The 22,279-nt window shown below is 43.0% G+C and overlaps 1 protein-coding gene and 1 pseudogene across 1 annotated transcript; both read left to right on the top strand.

Moving 5' to 3' along the window:
* Positions 1-1,175: 1,175 nt before the first annotated feature.
* LOC149435074 (E3 ubiquitin/ISG15 ligase TRIM25-like) lies at positions 1,176-8,041 on the top strand. Its single transcript, XM_089663050.1, has one exon. It carries the CDS (start codon positions 1,256-1,258, stop codon positions 2,825-2,827), a length of 1,572 nt encoding a protein of 523 aa, XP_089519176.1. The 5' UTR covers positions 1,176-1,255; the 3' UTR covers positions 2,828-8,041.
* Positions 8,042-12,742: 4,701 nt separating this feature from the next.
* LOC149435073 (E3 ubiquitin/ISG15 ligase TRIM25-like) lies at positions 12,743-16,389 on the top strand (annotated as a pseudogene).
* The last annotated feature ends 5,890 nt before the right edge of the window (positions 16,390-22,279 follow it).

Genomic DNA, 22,279 nt, shown 5'->3' with positions numbered 1-22,279 from the left:
TGCACCCTGTACATAGCACACCCCTTAACTCTGCACCCTGTACATAGCACACTCCTTAATTCTGCACCCTGTACATAGCACACTCCTTAATTCTGCACCCTGTACATAGCACACTCCTTAACACAGGACCCTGCACATAGCACACTCCTTGACTCTGCACCCTGTACATAGCACACTCCTTAATTCTGCACCCTGTACATAGCACACCCCTTAACTCTGCACCTTGTACATAGCACACTCCTTGACTCTGCACCCTGTACATAGCACACTCCTTAATTCTGCACCCTGTACATAGCACACCCCTTAACTCTGCACCTTGTACATAGCACACTCCTTAATTCTGCACCCTGTACATAGCACACTCCTTGACTCTGCACCCTGTACATAGCGTATGCCTTAACTCTGCATGTGTGTTTAGGCTTTGGGGTGCACATCCTAGTGCAATAGGGTGCACACACCTACAAGGTAGACTATTCATCTGCAATCCTTTTCCAGCCTGTCACCCAGTGTGCTGAGAATGCCAAGTGAGGTGCTGGACTATTATCATGGGTAGGGTGCCCCCTCGCTCCTCAGTTACACTGTATTGAACTCTGTATTATTTATATGACCACTGTGCCTGATTGGTTTAGATCTCTTTACACCACAATAGGGGAAAAGAAATTCTCAGATTGTAACTAATGTAAATTTGTTTTACCAAAAGGCTCCTTGTACTCTGAAAAGACCCATTTCACTCCGGTCCACTATGCCATATGGTATATCCAAGCAAACACAGAAGAAAAAGCTGATGGTTACACTGGAATTTAATGTTCCAAAAGAAGGAAAGAGGTTATTGCACTTGTTTATTGAAAAATGCTTAATAAAAAACTACATCTAATGGGTCACAGAGGAGACAGGCAGGGTCTTTTAGACCCTGCGTGTCCTAATAAAGAGAACCTGTCACCATAAAATCAACACATAGCATGTGCAAACAAAAGCAAAAACGGCTCTGGCAGCAAAGGGGTTAAGCTTTGAGAATAAAACCTAGAAGCTGATTGGTTTCTGTGCTCAGCTGCATTCTCTAGATTTAGTAAATAATCCCCCTATGTGTCTTGAGCAAAGAAAGGGTTACATGAACAGGGTGGATCTCATTTTAGTGTACTTCCTGATCACAGAAAGTCTTTCACTTTCATCTTCGTCTCCCTGTTTTCATCCATAAGAGAGATCAGCCGATCCCAGCAAGACAATCGTATCAAAATTGTAAATCTTTTTCCCCAGAATGGCGACTTCTGGCCTGAGAGAGGAGCTGAGCTGCTCCATCTGCCTGAACCTTTATAAGGAGCCCGTATCACTGAAATGTGGCCACAACTTCTGCCGGGACTGTCTTGTGACTGTTCTGGATACAGAGAAGAAGAAGTCTACCAATTATTCCTGTCCGGAGTGCAGAGAGCAGTATACAGAGCGCCCTCCGCTGGAGAAGAACAGAAAGTTGTGTAACGTTGTGGATAATTTTAGGTCTGCTCACCCGGAGGACACAGAGGTCTTCTGTACTTACTGCGATCCTCCTGCACCAGCTTCTAAAACATGTCTGCACTGTGAGGCCTCGTTTTGCAATAGGCACCTCAGAAGCCACAGCAAGTCAGCAGATCACATTTTAACTGAACCCACCATATCATTTGAAGACAGAAAATGCTCCACACACAAAGAGATCCTGAAATATTACTGCACAGAGGACAGTGCCTGTATCTGTATGTCCTGCTGGGTGGCTGGAGACCACAAAGGACACCAGGTGGACCTTCTGAACAAAGCCTCTGAGAAGAAGAAAGAGAAACTGAACGAATCTAGAAATACATGGGTCTCTGAGAGACAGGAGATTGAGAGGAGAATCCAGAATCTGGAAAATCACAGGACGGAAGAGAAAGAAAAAACAGTTGTTGTCACCGGGAGAGTCACTGAGCTGTTTAGAGACATCACGAAACATCAGAATGATGTAGAGAAGAGAGTCCTGGCTGAGGTCTCCAGGCAGGAGGAGAAGATCTCCCAGTCAGTCAGTGATCTGATAGAGACATTGGAGATGCAGAAGGATGAGCTGTCCAAAAAGATCAATCAGATGGAAGAACTATGTAACATCCAAGATCCATTAACTGTCCTAACAAAGGCACCTAATAGATATGACATTATTCCTGAGAAAGATGACACTATCAACGATGTCGGAGATGCTGAATGTCTGGATGAAGGAATGATCTCACAGATGCTCCACAGAGGACTTCTCCACTTTACTGACAGTCTGATAGATTTGAAGATCAATAGAAAATTCTCACTGATGGAGAAATCAGACATTGTACTGGATATAAACACTGCTCATAATAACATTGTTATATCAGAGGATCTGAGGATAGCCTCTCACAGTGACATAGGTCAGAACAGGTCGGAGGGTCCAGAAAGGTTTGAATCCAAACAGGTACTAAGTACAAACAGCTTCACATCAGGAAAATATTACTGGGAGGTGGATGTGAGTGGAGCAGAGAAATGGCTGATAGGGGTGGCAGCTCACAGCATACAGAGGAAGAAAAATGAAAATGAATCCTTTATAGGATACAACGGCCAGTCATGGGGTCTCGCTGTTGTCACACGCTTCACTGCTATGCACAATGCAATACTCACCGCACTAAGCTTAGATTCTCCAGTGAAATCGGTGGGAATATATTTGGATTATGAGGCTGGCCGCCTGTCCTTCTACCAGCTGTGTGACCCCATCAGACACCTCCACACCTTCACCGCCAACTTCACTGAACCCCTCCATGCTGCTTTCTATGTGTTTCCAAAATGTTCTATCAGAATTATAAAGTAAAAACCATAATAGAGTTCAAAGGCAAAATCACATTTTTAAAATGCATTTCTAAAACTCAAACCTTTTCAGTTTTGATTAGAGTAGGGAAGGATTACATCCTTTTTGGGATTTTTTTTTTATTGCTGTCTGTGCCTCCACTGGGGAGATACACCCTTCTTTTTGTCTTGGTGACTGTTGCCAAATTATAGAAATCTCAGAATTTTAAACTGTCACCACAGCAAAAATAGTGGCAACAAGAAAAATCATTAATCTTCTAATGGGGACACATGTTCAGGTGGCAGCCATCTAAGAGGGGGTTGCCCCTCAATTTGGGGGGATTGCCTCTCATTTTCTGTTGTCTTTTGCTAAAAAATGACAGAGATGAAAAAAAAACCTAAGCCCTCATGTACACTGGAGGGGGGGGGGGATTTTGATAATGTTGGTAATGTTAACTGTTTAAAGTCACGTTAAAAACCTGAGTTTTTCAGCTTTTTTAGCGTTCTTACATTAACATTTTGCCACGTTTAGCGGTGTTTTCCTGCGTTTTTCCGGGTTTGTGGTTTTTTTTGCATATTTTAGCAGTTTTTTTTTACCAATCATTTTTTTTTTTGGTCACAAAAAGTCCAAAAATGTCGGTTTGTGGTGTTTTACCATGTTTTGCCACATTTTTCAGCGTCTTTCAGAGTTAGAGCATTTTTACAGCTAAAAAAATCCACTAGTTCTGGGTTTTTTTTCCAGCCAAAAAACGTTCATTATAGTCTGAGTGTGTATGGATTCGTAGGATAACATGCTGCGAGATTTACTAGCTGTAGAAAAAAACATCAAAAGCCAAAAACAGCCAATGTAAAAACATCAAGTGTGCATGAGGACTAATAGACGTTTTATCCCTTCTGTACTCTAGCCCCAAAAAGTTTTGCCTTTAGATATACTTTTTTTCTTGCATTTGCATGTACCACTAAAAAAAGTTGGTTTCTTCAATTTAACATTTATTGTTATTATAAAAATGAGGTCCTTGCCAAATTATTATATATTTTTCCTTCTCTTCCTTTCTTCAGTACTGTTGGTGATTATTATAAATGTGTATGCTTTCTTTGAGTCATTTTGAATAGAAATTATAAAGTAAATAACTATAACAACATAAAAAACTATAACGTTTTTGTATTTGCGTATATCAGTCAAAATTGAATTTCGCCATTTTTAACAATTATTGTTATTATAAAAATTAGATACTTGTCAAATGATTATATATATATTTCTTTCTCTCCATATTTTATAAAATCACTTAGTATTTCTTCGCTACTGTTGGTGAATATTATAAACGATCTGTATGCTTCCTTTAAGTAATTTTTAATAAGAATTACAAAGTAAATAACTATAACAACATAAAAAAATATACACTTCTTGTATTTGCGTATATCGCTTAAAATTGGATTTCTTAATTTTTAACAATCATTATTATATAAATGAGACACTCACCGATTGATCAGGACCTCTATAAGACCATATACTATATATTGCCAGTCATGTACAGGAATGCAGCTACTCACTACAGGAGCTTAGTGGCTCTGAACAAGAACTCACACTCTATACTGGATGACTGCTGGCAATGCAGTGAGGCGGAGGGTACTCTTTTCTACACTTGTGGTGGTCCTACTCATGCATCAGGCCCTTTTGGGTCTCCATTTTTAAGTTAGGCTACATGATTAAAGGGTATTTTTGGAAAGAGACTCCAGAGGTAGCACTACTTTTGGTTATGCCTGGGTCTATAAAAGGGGTATCTGTAGTTTCCGGTTATGCCTGAGTCTATAAAAGGGGTATGTTTAGTTTCCGGTTATGCCTGGGTCTATAAAAGAGGTATGTTTAGTTTCGGGTTATGCCTGGGTCTATAAAAGGGGTATGTTTAGTTTCCGGTTATGCCTGGGTCTATAAAAGAGGTATGTTTAGTTTCGGGTTATGCCTGGGTCTATAAAAGGGGTATCTTTAGTTTCCGGTTATGCCTGGGTCTATAAAAGAGGTATGTTTAGTTTCCGGTTATGCCTGGGTCTATAAAAGAGGTATCTTTAGTTTCCGGTTATGCCTGGGTCTATAAAAGAGGTATCTTTAGTTTCGGGTTATGCCTGGGTCTATAAAAGGGGTATCTTTAGTTTCTGGTTATGCCTGGGTCTATAAAAGGGGTATCTTTAGTTTCGGGTTATGCCTGGGTCTATAAAAGGGGTATCTTTAGTTTCCGGTTATGCCTGGGTCTATAAAAGGGGTATCTTTAGTTTCGGGTTATGCCTGGGTCTATAAAAGGGGTATCTTTAGTTTCCGGTTATACCTGGGTCTATAATAGGGATATCTTTAGTTTCCGGTTATGCCTGGGTCTATAAAAGGGGTATCTTTAGTTTCGGGTTATGCCTGGGTCTATAAAAGAGGTATCTTTAGTTTCGGGTTATGCCTGGGTCTATAAAAGGGGTATCTTTAGTTTCCGGTTATGCCTGGGTCTATAAAGGGGTATCTTTAGTTTCCGGTTCTACCTGGGTCTATAAAAGGGGTATCTTTAGTTTCCGGTTATGCCTGGGTCTATAAAAGGGGTATCTTTAGTTTCCGGTTATGCCTGGGTCTATAAAAGGGGTATCTTTAGTTTCCGGTTATGCCTGGGTCTATAAAAGGGATATCTTCCATTTCTTCATTGGCACATCCCATACACTCATTCCTAGACATTGGAAGACAACTCCCGTCCCCTCCATTAAAGGGTGGGTAGAGGAACTGAACTGAACATTATGAGAAAGGAAGAATTAATTGCAAGTCTACATGATCGGTATTCATGATTCGTGCAACCATTTTTTTCTTGGATTTATTTCTTTGTGTCTTCAAAATTTCAGCTATTTCTTTGAGATTCCCTCTTGTGATCGGGGAATTGTGGTGGGCATCTGTTGGGCTCCGGATTGTGGGCCTCCCTTTTTCCTTTTTCTCTACACTCCCTCTTTCTAGTGTTATTCTCTCTCCCTTCTTCTAGCCTTTTCTTTTTCTTCCTTCTCTTCTTCATCCTCGCAAAGCACTCAAATCTGTAGTGCCCTAGGGTGGACCTGCCTGCAGTAGGATATTCTTCCTTTTTAGTACCTTTTATTTGACATGTACTATCCTGTCCTCACTATAGGCACAGCCTAACGTCTGCTGTTGAAGTGCCAGCTGCCTGGGGTAATTTGTCATTGTCAGGGTGGATAAAAATCAATGATTTTTTTTAAAAAATCAAACAAATCTGATTTTTTTTATTTAAATCAGATTTTTTTTATTTAAATCGGATTTTTTTTAATAAAATGCTTTTTGAGGAAAATATATTACCATCCAAAGGTTATTCCCTCATGAAATAAAGATTAGTTTTTTAATTATGTAGAATAAGGCTGTATATGTTTAATTTTTTTGGTAAATAAATTCCATGAATCCATTCACAATGTCATGCTCTTCCAGAGGTTTCTGTAAGATTATTGGGCAGTTTCTCTGCCTACAAGATATTATCACAGATGATCGGTTTACTTTTGCAGTTCTCAAAACTGAATTTGACTCAGCGGAGATCACATGCCTCTTCTTCACAGCAAAAATGTTATAACATGAACAGAGTTAAGAAAAAGACCTTCATCCTAACTTCTACAAACCTATGAATACAGAATCAACCCCTTCAGTGCTAAGTTTCAAGAAGTTCGGTGAATAGAATAGACACAATATCTTTCTGATTGTTTGGAGTGGAATAGATCTGCACAAGAAGAAAGTGAAACTAGGTGTGAGGAGGAAGGGGCTGACAGGCTACGTTTCTTAAAATATATAGATTTTGTTTAGCCAAATTAGTTAACAAACATGGATGTTTAAGCAAATCACATCTGCTGGAATGTTGTTGTTTCAGTTGAATAAATCTATTTAAATTGTTATTATTAAGGTAATGATTATTTTTCTCCTTCCTAAGTACAACAGAAAAGTTGTCCAAATATGAATGATTAACCTATTAAACTGGGGATAAAAAAACTAATATGAAAAGTTACCGTATTTTTCGCCATATAAGACGCTCCGGAATATAAGACGCACCCAATTTTAAAGGAGGAAAATCTAGAAAAAAAAGATTCTGAACCCAATACATATAGTAATTCATCCCCCATAGTAATTCATCCCCCATATAGTAATTCATCCCCCCTATAGTAATTCATCCCCCATATAGTAATTCATCCCCCATAGTAATTCATCCCCCTATAGTAATTCATCCCCCTATAGTAATTCATCCCCCATATAGTAATTCATCCCCCATAGTAATTCATCCCCCATATAGTAATTCATCCCCCATAGTAATTCATCCCCCATAGTAATTCATCCCCCATATAGTAATTCATCCCCCCTATAGTAGTTCATCCCCCATAGTAATTCATCCCCCATATAGTAATTCATCCCCCATATAGTAATTCATCCCCCATAGTAATTCATCCCCCATATAGTAATTCATCCCCCCTATAGTAATTCATCCCCCCTATAGTAATTCATCCCCCATAGTAATTCATCCCCCATATAGTAATTCATCCCCCCTATAGTAATTCATCCCCCCTATAGTAATTCATCCCCCATAGTAATTCATCCCCCCTATAGTAATTCATTCCCCATATTGTGTCAATTCACTTACCTTTGCTCCGCGCGTTCCTCTCGCCGTGTTCCCGCGCCGTTCCGGTCTTCAGGGCTGATCCACGAGCAGAGGGGGTGATGACGTCAGCGCGCACCGCCGGGTGTACTAAGATGGCTGACCGCTCCAGAGATAGGCCAAAGCCACGGCCTTTCCTACGGCCGTGGCCGCGCCTGACGGATTCTCTCTCTATTCGTCGTATAAGACGCACCAACTTTTCCCCCCCAGTTTTGGGGAAGAAAAAGTGCGTCTTATACGGCGAAAAATACGGTATTCTAAAAATCTTCATCTACTTGCATATTAAAGTTATACCAGCAAGAATTAGTCTTTATGTAGAAAACTAGGATTTAAATCAAGCCTTACTGACTAGTGATTTAAATTGTGATTTAAATCAGTTTGATTTAAATCAAATCCACCCTGGTCATTGTATTACATATTTATGGGTTACCCCAGATGTGCCTGAAGGGCTCAGCCATGATCATCTTATCAGTATAAATGTCTGCTTTATCTTTTTCTCTGTATTATGATGGTGGATTCCTGTACCGCTGTGTGTCAGATCTGTGTCTCTGGTAAAGTGCAGTAAACTTTATTGTTTAAAAAAAGACCGTATATATGTTTCCTTTATTTCATATTTCAGAATTTAGTTAGTATTTCTCCAGTACCGTTGGTGATTTTTATAGATAATCTGTATGCTTCCTTTGTTTTATCAAGCATCCTACTCTGTCTAGGAAGAAGGCTCATCCACCACCAAAGAAGAAGTAAAATGACCCATGACAACAGTGGACAGATCTGCAGACTAAAAGAAAAAAAATGTAAAAAATTCCAATGGGGGCTTCAGGGTGGTGGAAGGGTGAAATAGCGTGAGAGGCACAAAACAGTGGAGTTGGGCTTTAAGCTTTGTTTTTCACACTTTAATGTGAAGACTGGAGCTCATCTCTACATTGTGACGTCATTTGTATACCAGCTACCAGACCATTAGAACTTTCTACGGAAGCTGACAGATTTTAGGTACCTGTTCTAGCACATGCTTCAGTTAGATTCCATTGGGTTCCATTTGACCTCAACTGATTTACTGAGTTCTGGACACTTTCATATGCTTGCATATCTCAAATCCAGGACGTTCCAAGTATATGTGGGGAATTCAAGCTTATACTATAGTTTAGTTATAGAAAAAATGGTAGAACGCGCCGCATTATGCTCATGATGGGATCCATAGTGAATACAACCAGAAAAGACAGGTCGTCTCAACACATACTGCTCTCTCTGCTTATGCTCTCTCTATTTCTCTCAAAATGTTTGAAATGGTTAATTTTTTACTATTTTTCAGTGCATTCTGGGCATTTTGGAAGGTCTCCTGAGGTTATCTTTAAAAAACGCTTCTAAACGCAAACGCACATAAACGCACTGTAAGAACTAGCTTCAAGGGTAGAGTCTTTTAAAGCACACAACCACTCACTTCCTTCTTTTTAAGGGCCGTTTTAGCCCAATTTTATTTAAAGGTAAGTTCCACACAATATCTTTCCCACGCAGGGGTTTCCACCATCAAGGCAAACAAAAACATAGATTCAGCCTCCTGACTCTTTAGCAGCACTGCTGCTCAGGCTTCATGCCTCGGTCCTGTTGACCATTCATGTGCAACACCCTGCACCAGGGTTAGCGCCCTTTCCCAGCACTTCTGCTTCGCCAGCCCACAGGCTTGGGCCCTGTCTGCTCTCAGACTTCTCTGTGCCACCATGCACACTTGGGGCTGCTCCTTTGCACTCACATAGACTCCTCGGGAGGGTGGAGCCCAGAACCCCGGTCCTGACTCTAGAAGAGACCCACACACACCTGACCAATCAGTCTCCTGGCCATTCCCAAAACCTGGTCCCAAGATTGGAGATTTTTATCCCTCCCAAATCACTTTGAAAACTCCAGGCTCCAGGTCCCAAATTGGACTTTACAAACAAATGAGGAAAGTGAAAAGCCACATTTCGCTGCATCAAACAAGTACCCTGGAGCCCCTCAACCTGCCTTCTTGAGAATCCCGGGTGAAATATCCTTTTTATATCATGACAGATCGCCACACTGTCACAGCGCATAAACGCGGTATGCAAACGCGGCTAAACAGACGGTTTTTAACCTACGTTTTCCAGCAGTCAGTTTCCATCATTCAGAAGTGTCCTGTGTACATGGAGTCAAGCAGAGTGAAAAACTCAGGTTGACCCCTTCATGTCGGCCCCACGCAAATGTGCGGACACCTAGCGTCTGGGCCTAGACGCCAAGCAGCCACACATTTGCATTCATGTAACAAAAAACATATGTGCTGAGAGCGCACGCCCTGCGCGCTCCCAGCACACATGTGAGGTACTCACAGAAAGGTCCCGGTCCGCTCTTTCGATCGGGACCTTTCCCGATCATGTGACCAGGGCGTGACGTGATGTCACGGCGGCCACATGACACTAAGCCCCGTCCCGCCCACCTCCCAGCGCAGGAACTCCTCTTCACCCTGGGACGATCCGGCATGAAGGGGTTAACAATGTAATCTCCAGAGAAAAAAAACAATATTTCAATACAGAAACTGTATTATTATTATTATTATTATACAGTATTTATAAAGTGCCAATAGTTCGCTCAGCGCTGTACATTACAAAGGGGGACAGAACATGTGACAGAACAATACCAATACAATGCAAAACATGAGGGGATCGAGGGCCCTGCTCTTTGGAGCTTACAATCTAGAAGGGATGGGATAGTGGTACAGGAGGAGATAGCTGTGGGGGATGGGGTGGTAGGAAGAGTGGAGGAGGTCGGCAAGTTAGCAGGGGGTGGGGTAGGCTTCCCTGAAGAGATGGGTTTTCAGGGTGCGCGTAAAGGAGAGGAGAGTAGGTGATAATCTGATGGGTTGGGGCAGGGAGTTCCAGAGGATGGGTGACACCTTGGAGAAGTCCTGGAGGCGGGCATGGGAGGAGGAGACCAGGGAACTAGAGAGAAGGAGGTCTTGTGAGGAGCGGAGTGTGCGTGCTGGGCGGTACTTGGATATTAGGTCAGTGATGTAGTTCGGGGCAGTATGGTGGACAGCTTTGTACGTCAGTGTTAGGATTTTGAATTTGATCCGTTGCGCAATCGGAAGCCAGTGGAGGGATTGGCAGAGGGGGGTGGCGGAGACAGAAATGTAAAATTATATGGGGCCCCCGGCTGGCAACACCTGGTTTGGCTCCGCTTCATATGATAGCAAATAGATTATTCTCCCTATAAATATGTGTGGCCCTTTGTTGTATGGTATAACAGCCGGAATTTACAAGTTTGTGGAAAGACGCGTGCAGCTGGATACTATTGGAAGGAGTAACAGACTTCAGTCAACTTGTGCTGGTTTAATAGTTTTATTGTTGCAGGATATATGTTCATATGGTGTATACAAAATTACCACCCCCCTTTTTTTTTCTTTTGTATGTGCTGCTTACTGTTTGCTGTTTTATCACTGTATGACCAATGTCCTTTGATTTGTTTGTAGTTTGTTGCGCACAAGTTGTGCGCTTGTTTGTTAAAAAAACATAAATGTTCAAAAACCAAACAAAAAAGACCTCATTAAAAAAAAAATGAAGCAAAAAAAATGTAAAGCAACTTCGCCACCCTACGCACGCATGCAAAGGTAAGCGCAGCATAGGCTGCGCATTTGTATGTAAATGGTGCACATGTAACATATTACCACGAATGTCAGAGTGAGAACAATCATGCTAGGCCCATCATTTATAGTTTACTCTAACGCTGATGAGCTGTAAAGGCTTTTAGTGTCACCTATTGATCATTTTGGGTACCATGATTTTTCACCATTTAACAGGTGCATGCGATTTTCAGGCTAGACACACTTAGTATCTATTTACTCTCTTCTCTTTTGTACAAAAAAATGGGGATTAGATTGTGTTTGTGTGCATTAAAAGCAGGGGCGTCCCTAGGGTTGCTGTCACCCGGTGCGGTAACACTTGGGGGTTTATTTACTAAAGCTGGAGAGTCCAAAATCAAACTCCCTTCTGCATAGAAACCAATCAGCTTCCACGTTTCATTGCCAAAGCTTCATTGAACAAGCTGAGGTTAGAAGCTGATTGGTTTCTATGCAGAAGGGAGTATGATTTTGGACTCTCCAGCTTTAGTAAATAAACCCCATGGTGTCACCCTCTCCGATGATCCCCGCAGAATGGATCGGATCTGCAGATTGAGCATAATGGATAGGAGTCCGATCCATTATGCTCTCCAATCCGCAGATCCGATCCATCCTGCGGGGATCGTCTGCTTGCAACCTATACAGGGTTAACTGATCTCTCCATGAGCTCTACAAAAAGGTAAGAGCTCGTTCACACTTGACTTTATTTCTAACTCTTGCCAAACATCCCTATAGCGTTAGACAGGCGTTTGGGAAGCGTTTTTAACGCTCCCCAAATGCCCTATGTGTGGTTTGGAGGCATTTGCCAAGCGTTAAAACTGCACCACAAACTCCTATAATGAAGTTAAATGGTATTAACGCTCCGCAAACACCTCGCAACCGCGTCACAACCGCCCCGCAAATGCAACTTCAACTCCTCCTGACTCCACATGAGGTGTCAGTTTTGCCGCAACGTGACTTTAACGCTTCAGTGTGAAGAGCACTCTGTGCTGCCATGTGCTGAAATTTCATAGGTTTTTGAGAAGCGTTAAAAACGCTTCCCAAATGCCTGTCTGATGCCTGCTGACAAAGCAAGTGTGAACGTAGCCTAAGTTTTAAAGCAAGCCGACGATCCCCGCAGGATGGATCGGATCTGCGGATTGGGGAGCATAATGGATCGGACTCTGATCCATTGTGCTCAATCCGCAGATCCGATCCATCCTGTGGGGATCGTCGGCTTGTTTTAAAATGTACCTTATCGTGGAGCGGGTCCGGTGTCACGTGTCGCTCTGAGTGATAGGCATCACCCGGTGCGGCGCGTACCCCCAGCACCTGCCTAGAGACGCCACTGATTAAAAGTAATTATAGCGTATTTGTTTCCTGAAAATACAGAATTGATAAACAGTTGCGCAAATATCATGCAGCACTGAAAACAATTGCAACTACCATCTTTTTTTATTCTGCAGGGTCTTTACTTTCAGAAAATATATTATGTTCTGGGGGTGTTAAGTAATTTTATAGCCAAAAATGCAGATTATACATTGTGTGTGAGAAATGGAAAAACTGCTCTGTGCAGGCAAAGCTGCAGAAGGCGATGCAATGTGAGACCTGTGTGCTTGAATGGTTGTGTCTTGAGCTGAATGATTGTGTCTTGGGCAGAGGAACGACTACGTGAACGGAGGGGGGGGATATAATTTCACGTAATAGATCTGACTTTCTGCTCACAGAATCCTTTCACGTTGGTCCTTGGTCTCCGTCTCTTTGTCTCTGCCTTAAGGATAGATCAGCCGAGATCTAAGCAGCTCCTCCATAGATAGTCGGATTCGAATTTTAATTTATAGAATGATGACTTCTAGCCTGAGAGAGGAGCTGAACTGTTCCATCTGCCTGAGCCTTTATACGGAGCCCGTATCACTGAAATGTGGACATATCTACTGCTGGGACTGTATAGCATCTGTGCTGGATAAACAGGAGGGGTCTGGTGTTTATATCTGTCCGGAGTGCAGAGAGCGATATACCAAGCGCCCTACGCTGGAGAAGAACAGAAAGCTGTGTAACATTGTGGACAATTTCAGATCTGCTCACCCAGAGGACACAGAGGACTTCTGTACGTACTGCGATTCTCCTACACCAGCTACTAAAACGTGTCTGCTATGTGAGGCCTCGTTTTGCACTAAGCACCTCAAAAACCACAGCAAGTCAGCAGATCACACTTTAACCAAACCCACCACATCATTTGAAGACAGAAAATGTTCCACACACAAAGAGATCCTGAAATATTACTGCACAGAGGACAGTGCCTGTATCTGTATGTCCTGCTGGGTGGCTGGAGACCACAAATGGCACCAGGTGGACCTTCTGGATGTGGCCTCTGAGAGGACAAAAGAGAAACTGAGAGAATCTACAAATACACTGAACTCTGAGAGACAGGGGATTGAGAGGAGAATCCAGAATCTGGAAAATCACACGACAGAAGATAAAGAAAAAGCAGCCAACGTCACCAGGAAGGTCACTGAGCTGTTTAGAGACATCAGGAAACATTTGGATGACGTAGAGAAGAGAGTCTTGACTGAGGTCTCCAGGCAGGAGGAGCAAATCTCCCAATCAGTCTCTAAATTGATCCCGCAGCTAGAGCAACAAAGAGATGAGCTGTCCCAGAAGATTAATCAGATGACATTATTCCTGGGATAGATGATACAATCGACAATGTTGGAGATGCTGGACGCCCGGAAGAAGAAATTATCTCACGGATGCTACACAGAGGTCTTCTCCATTTTACTGACAGTCTGATAGATCTGAAGATCAAAAGACAATTCTCAGGGATGGAAAAATCAGATATTCTATTAGATATAAATACTGCTCACAAAAACTTTATTATATCAGAGGATCTGAGAACGGCCTCTTGCAGTAACACTTGTCAGAACAGGCTGGAGGGTCCAGGAAGATTTGAATCCAAACAGGTACTAAGTACGAACAGCTTCACATCAGGAAAACATTACTGGGAGGTGGATGTGAGCGGAGCAGAGAAATGGCTGATAGGGGTTGCCGCTCGCAGCATAGAGAGGAAGATAGATGGAAATGAATCCTATATCGGTTATAATGACAAATCATGGGGTCTTGCTGTTGTCACACGCTTCGTAGCAACACACAATAATAAACACACCGCACTAAGCTCTGATTCTCCGGTGAAATTGTTGGGAATATATCTGGATTACCATGATGGACGTCTGTCCTTCTACCAGCTGTGTGGCCCCGTTAGACATCTCCACACCTTCACCACCACCTTCACTGAACCCCTCCATGCTTTCTACGTGTTTGAAAAATGTGCTATTAGAATTAAAAAATAAATAGCAATGGCAGAGATAAGAACAAAATCAATTTGAATGTATATCTCAGCCAAAATTGTTTTTCAGTTTTGAAATATGAAGGAAGAGTTACAACCTTTGCAGTGTTTTCATTGTTGTCTTTGTCGGCACTGGAGAGATTCTGTTTGTCTTGGTGACCAATGTAGAGTTAGAGAAATTTAAAAATCCTAAGCTCTTAGGAAAAAAATGTTTTAAGAACGTTTGCTCATTTTTTTAACCATTAGTGGGGTCAAATCGTTGGTCGTTTTCGTCCGCAGTGGTGAGAAAATTCGAAGGAGCAGGATGGAAATTTTTTCTCAAACAAATGAATTTCTAACAGTTTGGGTGATTTTCGTTCGGTAAAGTCCATTCATTTCAATATCGAATGTTAAAAGCAAATGAAATGTTTTGAACGACTCTAGAATGTTTTGAGAATTTTCAAACAAATTTTCCTAAGAATTTTCATTTTCAATTCTATCCATCTATGGCCTGCTTGATTTGGAACTCCAGTTTATGCATTTATTGTACAAACGCTTATAATTTATTTTTAAATAAAAAAGTATCTTTTATTGTAATACCACATTCCCAGCAATGGTAATAGATCCACTATGTCTTGCTGATGTCACCGTTCTGCCAGGTTGAATGATGTTCAGTGTCATACAACCTTTATCCTGTGGGCTCGGGTTGTCACGACCACACCTGCTTTCCGGTTCCTGGTGAATCAGTTACCTAGAAAGTTTAAGCCAGCCATACGTGGATCAAATTCTGCTGGTTCAGTATGGACTAGCTGAGATTTCATCTATGTATGGGCAGCAGAGGTGTCCCTAGGGTTGGTGTCATCCGGTGCGGTAACACTTGGTGACACCCCATCCGATGATCCCCGCAGAATGGATCAGATCTGTGGATTGAGCATAATGAATCGGGCTCCGATCCATTGTGCTCAATCTGCAGATGCGATCCATCCTGCAGGGATCGTCGGCTTTCTTTACAACTTACCTTTTCTTGGAGGGGGTCCGGGACAGCTGAGAATGTCCCGGTTTCAGGCACGATCAATCGATGATAGCAGTAGTTTTATCATCGATTGAAAGTGCCTGAAACTGGGACATGCACAGTTGCTTCAGGGGGACATATCTACATGGGAGACACATCTTGCCGATACACCGGTGTCACCCCGCAGGATCGTCCGCATGCAACCTATACGGGGTGACACCGGACCTGCTCCAAGAAAAGGTAAGTTGTAAAGAAAGCTGACGATCTCCGCAGGATGGATCGGATCCATCCTGCGGGAATCGTCGGCTTGCTTTACAACTTACCTTTTTGTGGAGCGGGTCCGGTGTCACCCCATACGTTCGGTGTCACCCGGTGCGGACCGCACCCCCCGCACCTGCCTCAGGGCGCCACTGATGGGCAGGCTGATTGTACCCAAGTCGATCCATCGATTGACTTGGGTAAACCAGCCTGTTGGATTTTTTCTATATGTGATTACTGCCAGCGGCTATAGCTGCTAGCAGTAATCATTGTGTTCTGCCCACTGAGAAGGCTCCCCCCACCCCCCACCAGCAGAGCACAATAGAGCCCCCCCCAGACTAGATATCTCCGGATGCCGCTCTCTTATGTAAGCCCATTGATTGCTTGTGTTTATTATATGTATATATTACTTTGCTGTATATAATGGATTGTGTATATATTGTCTGTTTTCTTAGTATCCCACATACAGTAGTACTGCTATCCCTTACGCAGAAGTCACAGTCCTGAAGAAGCCAGATATGAAGGTGAAACGCGTTGACTGTCTCTTATTTTCAAACTATACTCCTTTGGAATTAAAATCCATGTAATAGGTGACATGTAATACTTTATATGCAAAGGGAAGTTATGTACTATTTTTCCCCCCGCTGTTGTGTTAGGGGTTTTGTATTTCTTGTTCTAAAAAATCTTTTTTTGTGATTATTTTATGTTAATAAATTGTGATGTTTTTGTATGATAGTGTGTCTAAATAATCCTCTAGTTTGGCCATACATTTTTTTTGCCCGGCAATTTTCTCCAAGCATATACCTAAATCATTGTGTACCAAAAGGACCATTTTTTTTTAGATATCTGTTTTTTTTTATTCTGTAAAAGAAGTATAGAGTCCTTTGGAAAAAAAAAACCTACCTAAGTGGATGCAGCATTGGTCCAATTTGGCATCTTTCCCCCACTGCTTCTAAGACTGAGAACTGAGTGATCAAAGACCGCTGATTGCTCAGTTCATAGTCTTCATTGAGCAGAGAGCCATTGACTGTCAGTCACCGGCTCTCTGCTCTCCCCCCTCTGGAATGCCAGGCTGTGGAAGAGACAGAAGGGGCTGGCTCAGTCTCTCAGCTGCTGATTCAGGAATCTATGTGGACTTTAAAGTTGGGATCTTTCATGAGCCTGGACTAGCTGAGTGTCAGAAATGCAGGTGTGACCAGAAGTGTATGGACTGACACAGGGAAACACAAGCTTCAGATATGGTATAAATAAGACGCTTTATTAAAGACTTACAATACAAACATAAACGCAGTGCACCAAACCCCAAGCTAACACAAATACATACAACAAGGTGAAACAAACCCAAACCTAAACTGATACAGATACCCAGGTACATACACATGTAGAGCACAACGTAGTTAGGCAGGCCGGGTCGATAACTATCGGGCAGGTAGGTACAGGAGGAGCAGGCGGAGAGAATGGTCAGGGTCACAAGCCAGGGATCAAAACAGGAGAAGTCAGCAGAGGTCAGGATCAGGCAGGGTCGGCAACAAGTCAGGCAGAAACAGGAACAGGAATGCAGGTTACAAGATACAGGGGCCCATGGAAAAACACACACCAAGGCACAGACTGCAGGTCTGGCCATCCCTTAAATACACCTGCAATCAGCCCCAGGTGATGGCTAATTGCCGAAGTGAACCTCTGGTTGTTGAGGGTACCCGCTGGCCAGCCCTGGTACTGCAGCCCACAAGGCAGGTGAGTCCCACCGCAAGTCCATTCCTGACACTGAGCGACATCAGCCAACAGCAGGCTTTAGTCTGCTGTTGGCTTAAAATGGTTCACAGGAGTGCAGAATAAATGCACTCCTGTGATCCATAGAAGAAGTAGGGCCAAAAATGCTTTGGTCATACTTCTCCTTTAGAAAGATAGAGAGTATTACAGAATCCAAATGAACCAACCTGCACATGAGGTCACTGGTAACACTCCCATACACAACACAATGAACAGTTAAGAGAATCTAATGTAATGGCTCACACACCGGTCTACAATGACAGTACAGTAGATATGAGGTGGAGCATCTCAAATTATGGACACCTGAGTAGGCATAGTAGACACAAGAGGGCCTTAAGAAGCCTCCCAATAGGCCATCCAAACATACATCAAGGGCCCCGGTTTACAGTAGCGAATGGTTCTTTCAACCATTTTGCTATTAAACTTTTTTTTCCTGCCCCTGTTGTCATAGGTGTCCCAGTATAGATGGAGACTCGAATTTATCAGATGCTTCCAAAAGACAACAGAAGTAGGGTTTGCTTTATTGCAATACATAGTGAGCAATTTCCCAGCATAGAGAAGTAACAGGCCACTAAAATGACAAATTAGTGTTAAATCAGAAGTTTGAGGTTTTAAAAAAAAAAAAAATTCATACTTACCTATGCTGCAGTGCAGGGGCGTATTTACCACAAGGAAAACAAGGCACTTGCCTAGTGCGGCATTTTTCAGTGGGGCAGCACCTCCACTCAGAAGAAGGGATGAATTAAGGGACACGCGTGCCATGGGAACCAGGTGGGATCCGAGAGAGGCTGTGGACTGCTTGATGGTGTATGTAGAGCCTGACTCCCGTTACCAGGGATGTCCGGAGCTTTGAAGATGAGTGTGGAAGGCTCTCCTGGGTGGGGGACAAGGGTGTTGTTGGTCAATATCAGTCTCTCTCCACAAGAGGAAGGGGGGGAGTTGGTTGGTGTCCATTGGGGCAGACGATTTTTGTGTTGCCTAGGGCAGCACAAAACCTAAATACTCCACTGCTGCAGCTTCAGTGTAATACTGCAGCTGTCCCACGACTGTAAGACGGAGAACTGAGCGATCATACAAGCGATTGCCCAGTTCTCAGTCTGCTTGAAGCACAGAACAGTGACCACCAGTCACCACACTCTACTTGGCTCCTCCAAGGCTCACTGAGGCACCGGCTGGAAAGGTGATGGGCAAATCTGGTTCTTATGCAGGCCATACATGGGTCGAATTCTGAATGAATTTATTAAATATGGCCAAAATTGTAGCATTTCAAATATATGTCAATTCTGAAAGAAATAAAACGAAATAAACGAACGCGTTTGTTTCATCCGGATTCATTGTGAATTGCTGGTTGTTGAGGAGCGTGTAGGATTCCATGCTGACAGCAGAAGTGCTGGCATTAAAAATGTTTTTAAAAAATAACTTTCACGTAAACCAATTAATTTACTTTTTTTTTTTTTAGCAAAGACACGGAGCAGAATACATTTTGGCCTAAATTTATGACCAAATTTGATTTTTTTAATTATTTTATTGGACATGTTTAATAGCAAAATGTCAAAAATATATTTTTTTTCTCAAAATTGTCATTCTTATAGCGCAAAAAATAAAAAACCGCACAGGTGATCAAATACCACTGAAAGATTTATAGGAAAAGAGGACGTAAATTTAATTTGGGTGCAGCATTGGATGACCATGCAATTGTCAGTTAAAGTAACGCAGTGCCGTATCGCAAACAATGGCCTGGTCAGGAAGGGGGGGAATCCTCTGGAGGGCAATCTGAAATGAAACGCGGAACCTGTCATTCCTAAATTCTTTTCTGAAAATGCTAGCTGCTTGGCTATCACACTGACAGCATTGTTCTGATTCGGTGGAAGTACAGATTGGGGTCTTTGTAGACTTTCCTGAATCTTATGGTTTAGGTCAGAGGTTCAGAAAGTATTGAAGATAGCGGGTCAACATAACAGCCAGCTAATTAGCATTTTCAGGAAGAGATTGACATTTTCAGGAAGAGGTTGACAACATTTTCAGGAAGAGGTTGACAACATTTTCAGGAAGAAGTTGACAACATTTTCAGGAAGAGGTTGACCACATTTTCAGGAAGAGGTTGACAACATTTTCAGGAAGAGGTTGACAATAAAAAGGCTGATAGTTCTCTGATCAGAGCTAGCCCAACAAACACACAAATTCACAGGACGATGCTAAGGGGGATGGGGGTTTTAGGCAATGTGTAGAAGGCTTTCTGAAACCGCTTCCGGACCGCTCACTGTAGATGTACAGCTACGATTTAATTACGATTCATTTTACGGAATGTGATTTTCTGAGATTTGGATGTATCCGAATTTCTGAGTGCACATAGTCAACAAATCTGAAAGAAATATTATAACGAAATAAACGAAGGCATTTGTTTCATCCGGATTCATTGTGAATTGCTGGTTGTTAAGGAGCGGGTAGGATTCCATGCTGACAGCAGAATGTAAACCAAACAAGCGCTGGCATTAAAAATGTTTTTAAAAAATAACTTTCACGTAAACCAATTAATTTACACGTATTGGGATTTTTTTTTTAGCAAAGATATGGAGCAGAATACATTTTGGCTTAAATTTATGACGAAATTTGCTTTTTGAAATTTTTTTATTGGACCTGTTTAATAGTAAAAAGTCAAAAATATAGTTTTTTTTCTCAACATTGTCAGCCTTATTTTGGTTTATAGCGCAAAAAATAAAAAAACGCACAGGTGATCAAATACCATCGAAAGAAAGCTTCATTTGTAGGAAAAGAGAACGTAAATTTCATTTGGGCACAGCGTTGCATGACCGTGCAATTGTCAATTAAAGTAACGCAGCGCCGTATTGCAAAAAAATGGCCTGGTCAGGAAGGGGGGTAAATCCTCTAGAGGGCAAGTGGTTAAGGAGCGGGTAGGATTCCATGCTAACAGCAGAATGTAAATTAAACAAGTGCTGGCGTTAAAAACGTTTTAAAAAAATAGCGTGGGTCCCCCAGAATCTGTACCAGACGCTTATCCAAGCAAGCTGCCTGGCAAGCCAGGAAAGAACGGTAAGAGCAAGTGCCCACCCTACTGAACCATACGAGGCTACATGCCCTCAAAATTGGGGAGTGCTTTGGGGAGCTCCCACCATAACACCTTGCTCTCCACAACCCTGAGCCGGTGGTTGTAGGGGTTCAGGGGGTGACTCGTCGGAGTCTGTAAGCCCCCTTTAACAAGGGGGCCCCCAGATCCCAGCCCTCCCCCTATCTGAATGAATATGGGTACATAGTAACCCTACTCATTCACCAAAAAACTGTAAAAAATAAAAACACAGAAGTCCTTTATTAAAAAAATAAACAAATAAAAAAATGTCCCAAATGTTGATCCAGCATCAATCATAATAAACGTCGACCAGCATGAAAAAAAAAACAAAACACCACCCGCCGAACACAACAAATTGTATCATGCTTTGCTGGGTTTTTTTCCTTCCTCTGCATCAACTGTGGGTGTAGGATTATAACTTTTTTTTTTTTTTAATGGTTGATCTGGGTGGACTTTTGTCCTTTTTCAGCCAGACTAACTATGTAGCTGCTCTCATCGAGAGAAAATCCTGCTGGCAGCTGATGAGTCATGATTGTTAAGGACAAGCTGGCCGCCCTCATGGTTGTTAAGGACAAGGCAGCCGCCCTCATAATTGTTAAGGACAAGGCGGCCGCCCTCATGGTTGTTAAGGACAAGGCGGCCGCCCTCATGGTTGGTAAGGACAAGGCGGCCGCCCTCATGATTGTTAAGGACAAGGCGGCCGCCCTCATGGTTGTTAAGGACAAGGCGGTTGCCCTCATGGTTGTTAAGGATAAGGCGGTCGCCCTCATGGTTGTTAAGGACAAGGCGGCCGCCCTCATGGTTGTTAAGGACAAGGCGGCCGCCCTCATGGTTGTTAAGGACAAGGCGGCCGCCCTCATGATTGTTAAGGAAAAGGCGGCCGCCCTCATGGTTGTTAAGGACAAGGCGGCCGCCCTCATGATTGTTAAGGACAAGGCGGTTGCCCTCATGGTTGTTAAGGATAAGGCGGTCGCCCTCATGGTTGTTAAGGACAAGGCGGCCGCCCTCATGGTTGTTAAGGACAAGGCGGCCGCCCTCATGGTTGTTAAGGACAAGGCGGTCGCCCTCATGGTTGTTAAGGATAAGGCGGCCGCCCTCATGGTTGTTAAGGACAAGGCAGCCGCCCTCATGGTTGTTAAGGACAAGGCAGCTGCCCTCATGGTTGTTAAGGACAAGGCAGCTGCCCGCTCCTTAACAATCAACTATCCACAATGAATCAAAATTAAATTATTGAAGGGATAATTTGACTCAGTTGGGGAAGGTAAAGGAAGTTTTTGTTTAGTTTATGAGGCTTTTGTATCACATAGTAACCGAATTTGGTACTTAATTAGGAGTATATGAAAATATAATATGTACAAAACCACTACAGTGCAGGTGTCAAACTGGTGGCCCTCCAGCTGTTGCCAAACTACAAGTCCCATGAGGCATTGCAAGACTGACAGTTACAAGCATGGCTCCCAAAAGCAGAGGCATGATGGGAATTGTAGTTTGGCAACAGCTGGAGGGCCGCCAGTTTGACATCCGTGGTCTAGAGCAGTGGTCGGCAAGCCGCGGCTCGCGAGCCACATGCGGCTCTTTACCCACTCTAATGCGGCTCTTCTGTGTGCCGGGCGCCTGCTCCCCTCCCTCCTCTCGGTCGGCCGCTCCCCTGCCTCCTCTCGGTTGGCAGCCCCAAAAGTCCGCGCGGACCTTTTAATCCGGCCCGCGGATGTGGCTGTCAGGATGTGTGTAGGCGGGGCAGCGTGCCGAACGTGAGGGGAGGGGAGCT

Source organism: Staurois parvus, unplaced genomic scaffold, assembly GCF_062004578.1.
Source record: "Staurois parvus isolate SC_StPar_1 unplaced genomic scaffold, SC_StPar_1.0 ptg001616l, whole genome shotgun sequence".
Lineage (NCBI taxonomy): Eukaryota > Metazoa > Chordata > Amphibia > Anura > Ranidae > Staurois > Staurois parvus.
Note: the sequence above shows the minus strand (reverse complement) of the source record. Positions and strands in the feature narration are given on the sequence as shown.

Coding starts and splice junctions, on each gene's coding strand:
- LOC149435074 (XM_089663050.1), top strand. CDS start 1,256: ATGGCGACTTCTGGCCTGAGAGAGGAGCTGAGCTGCTCCATCTGCCTG.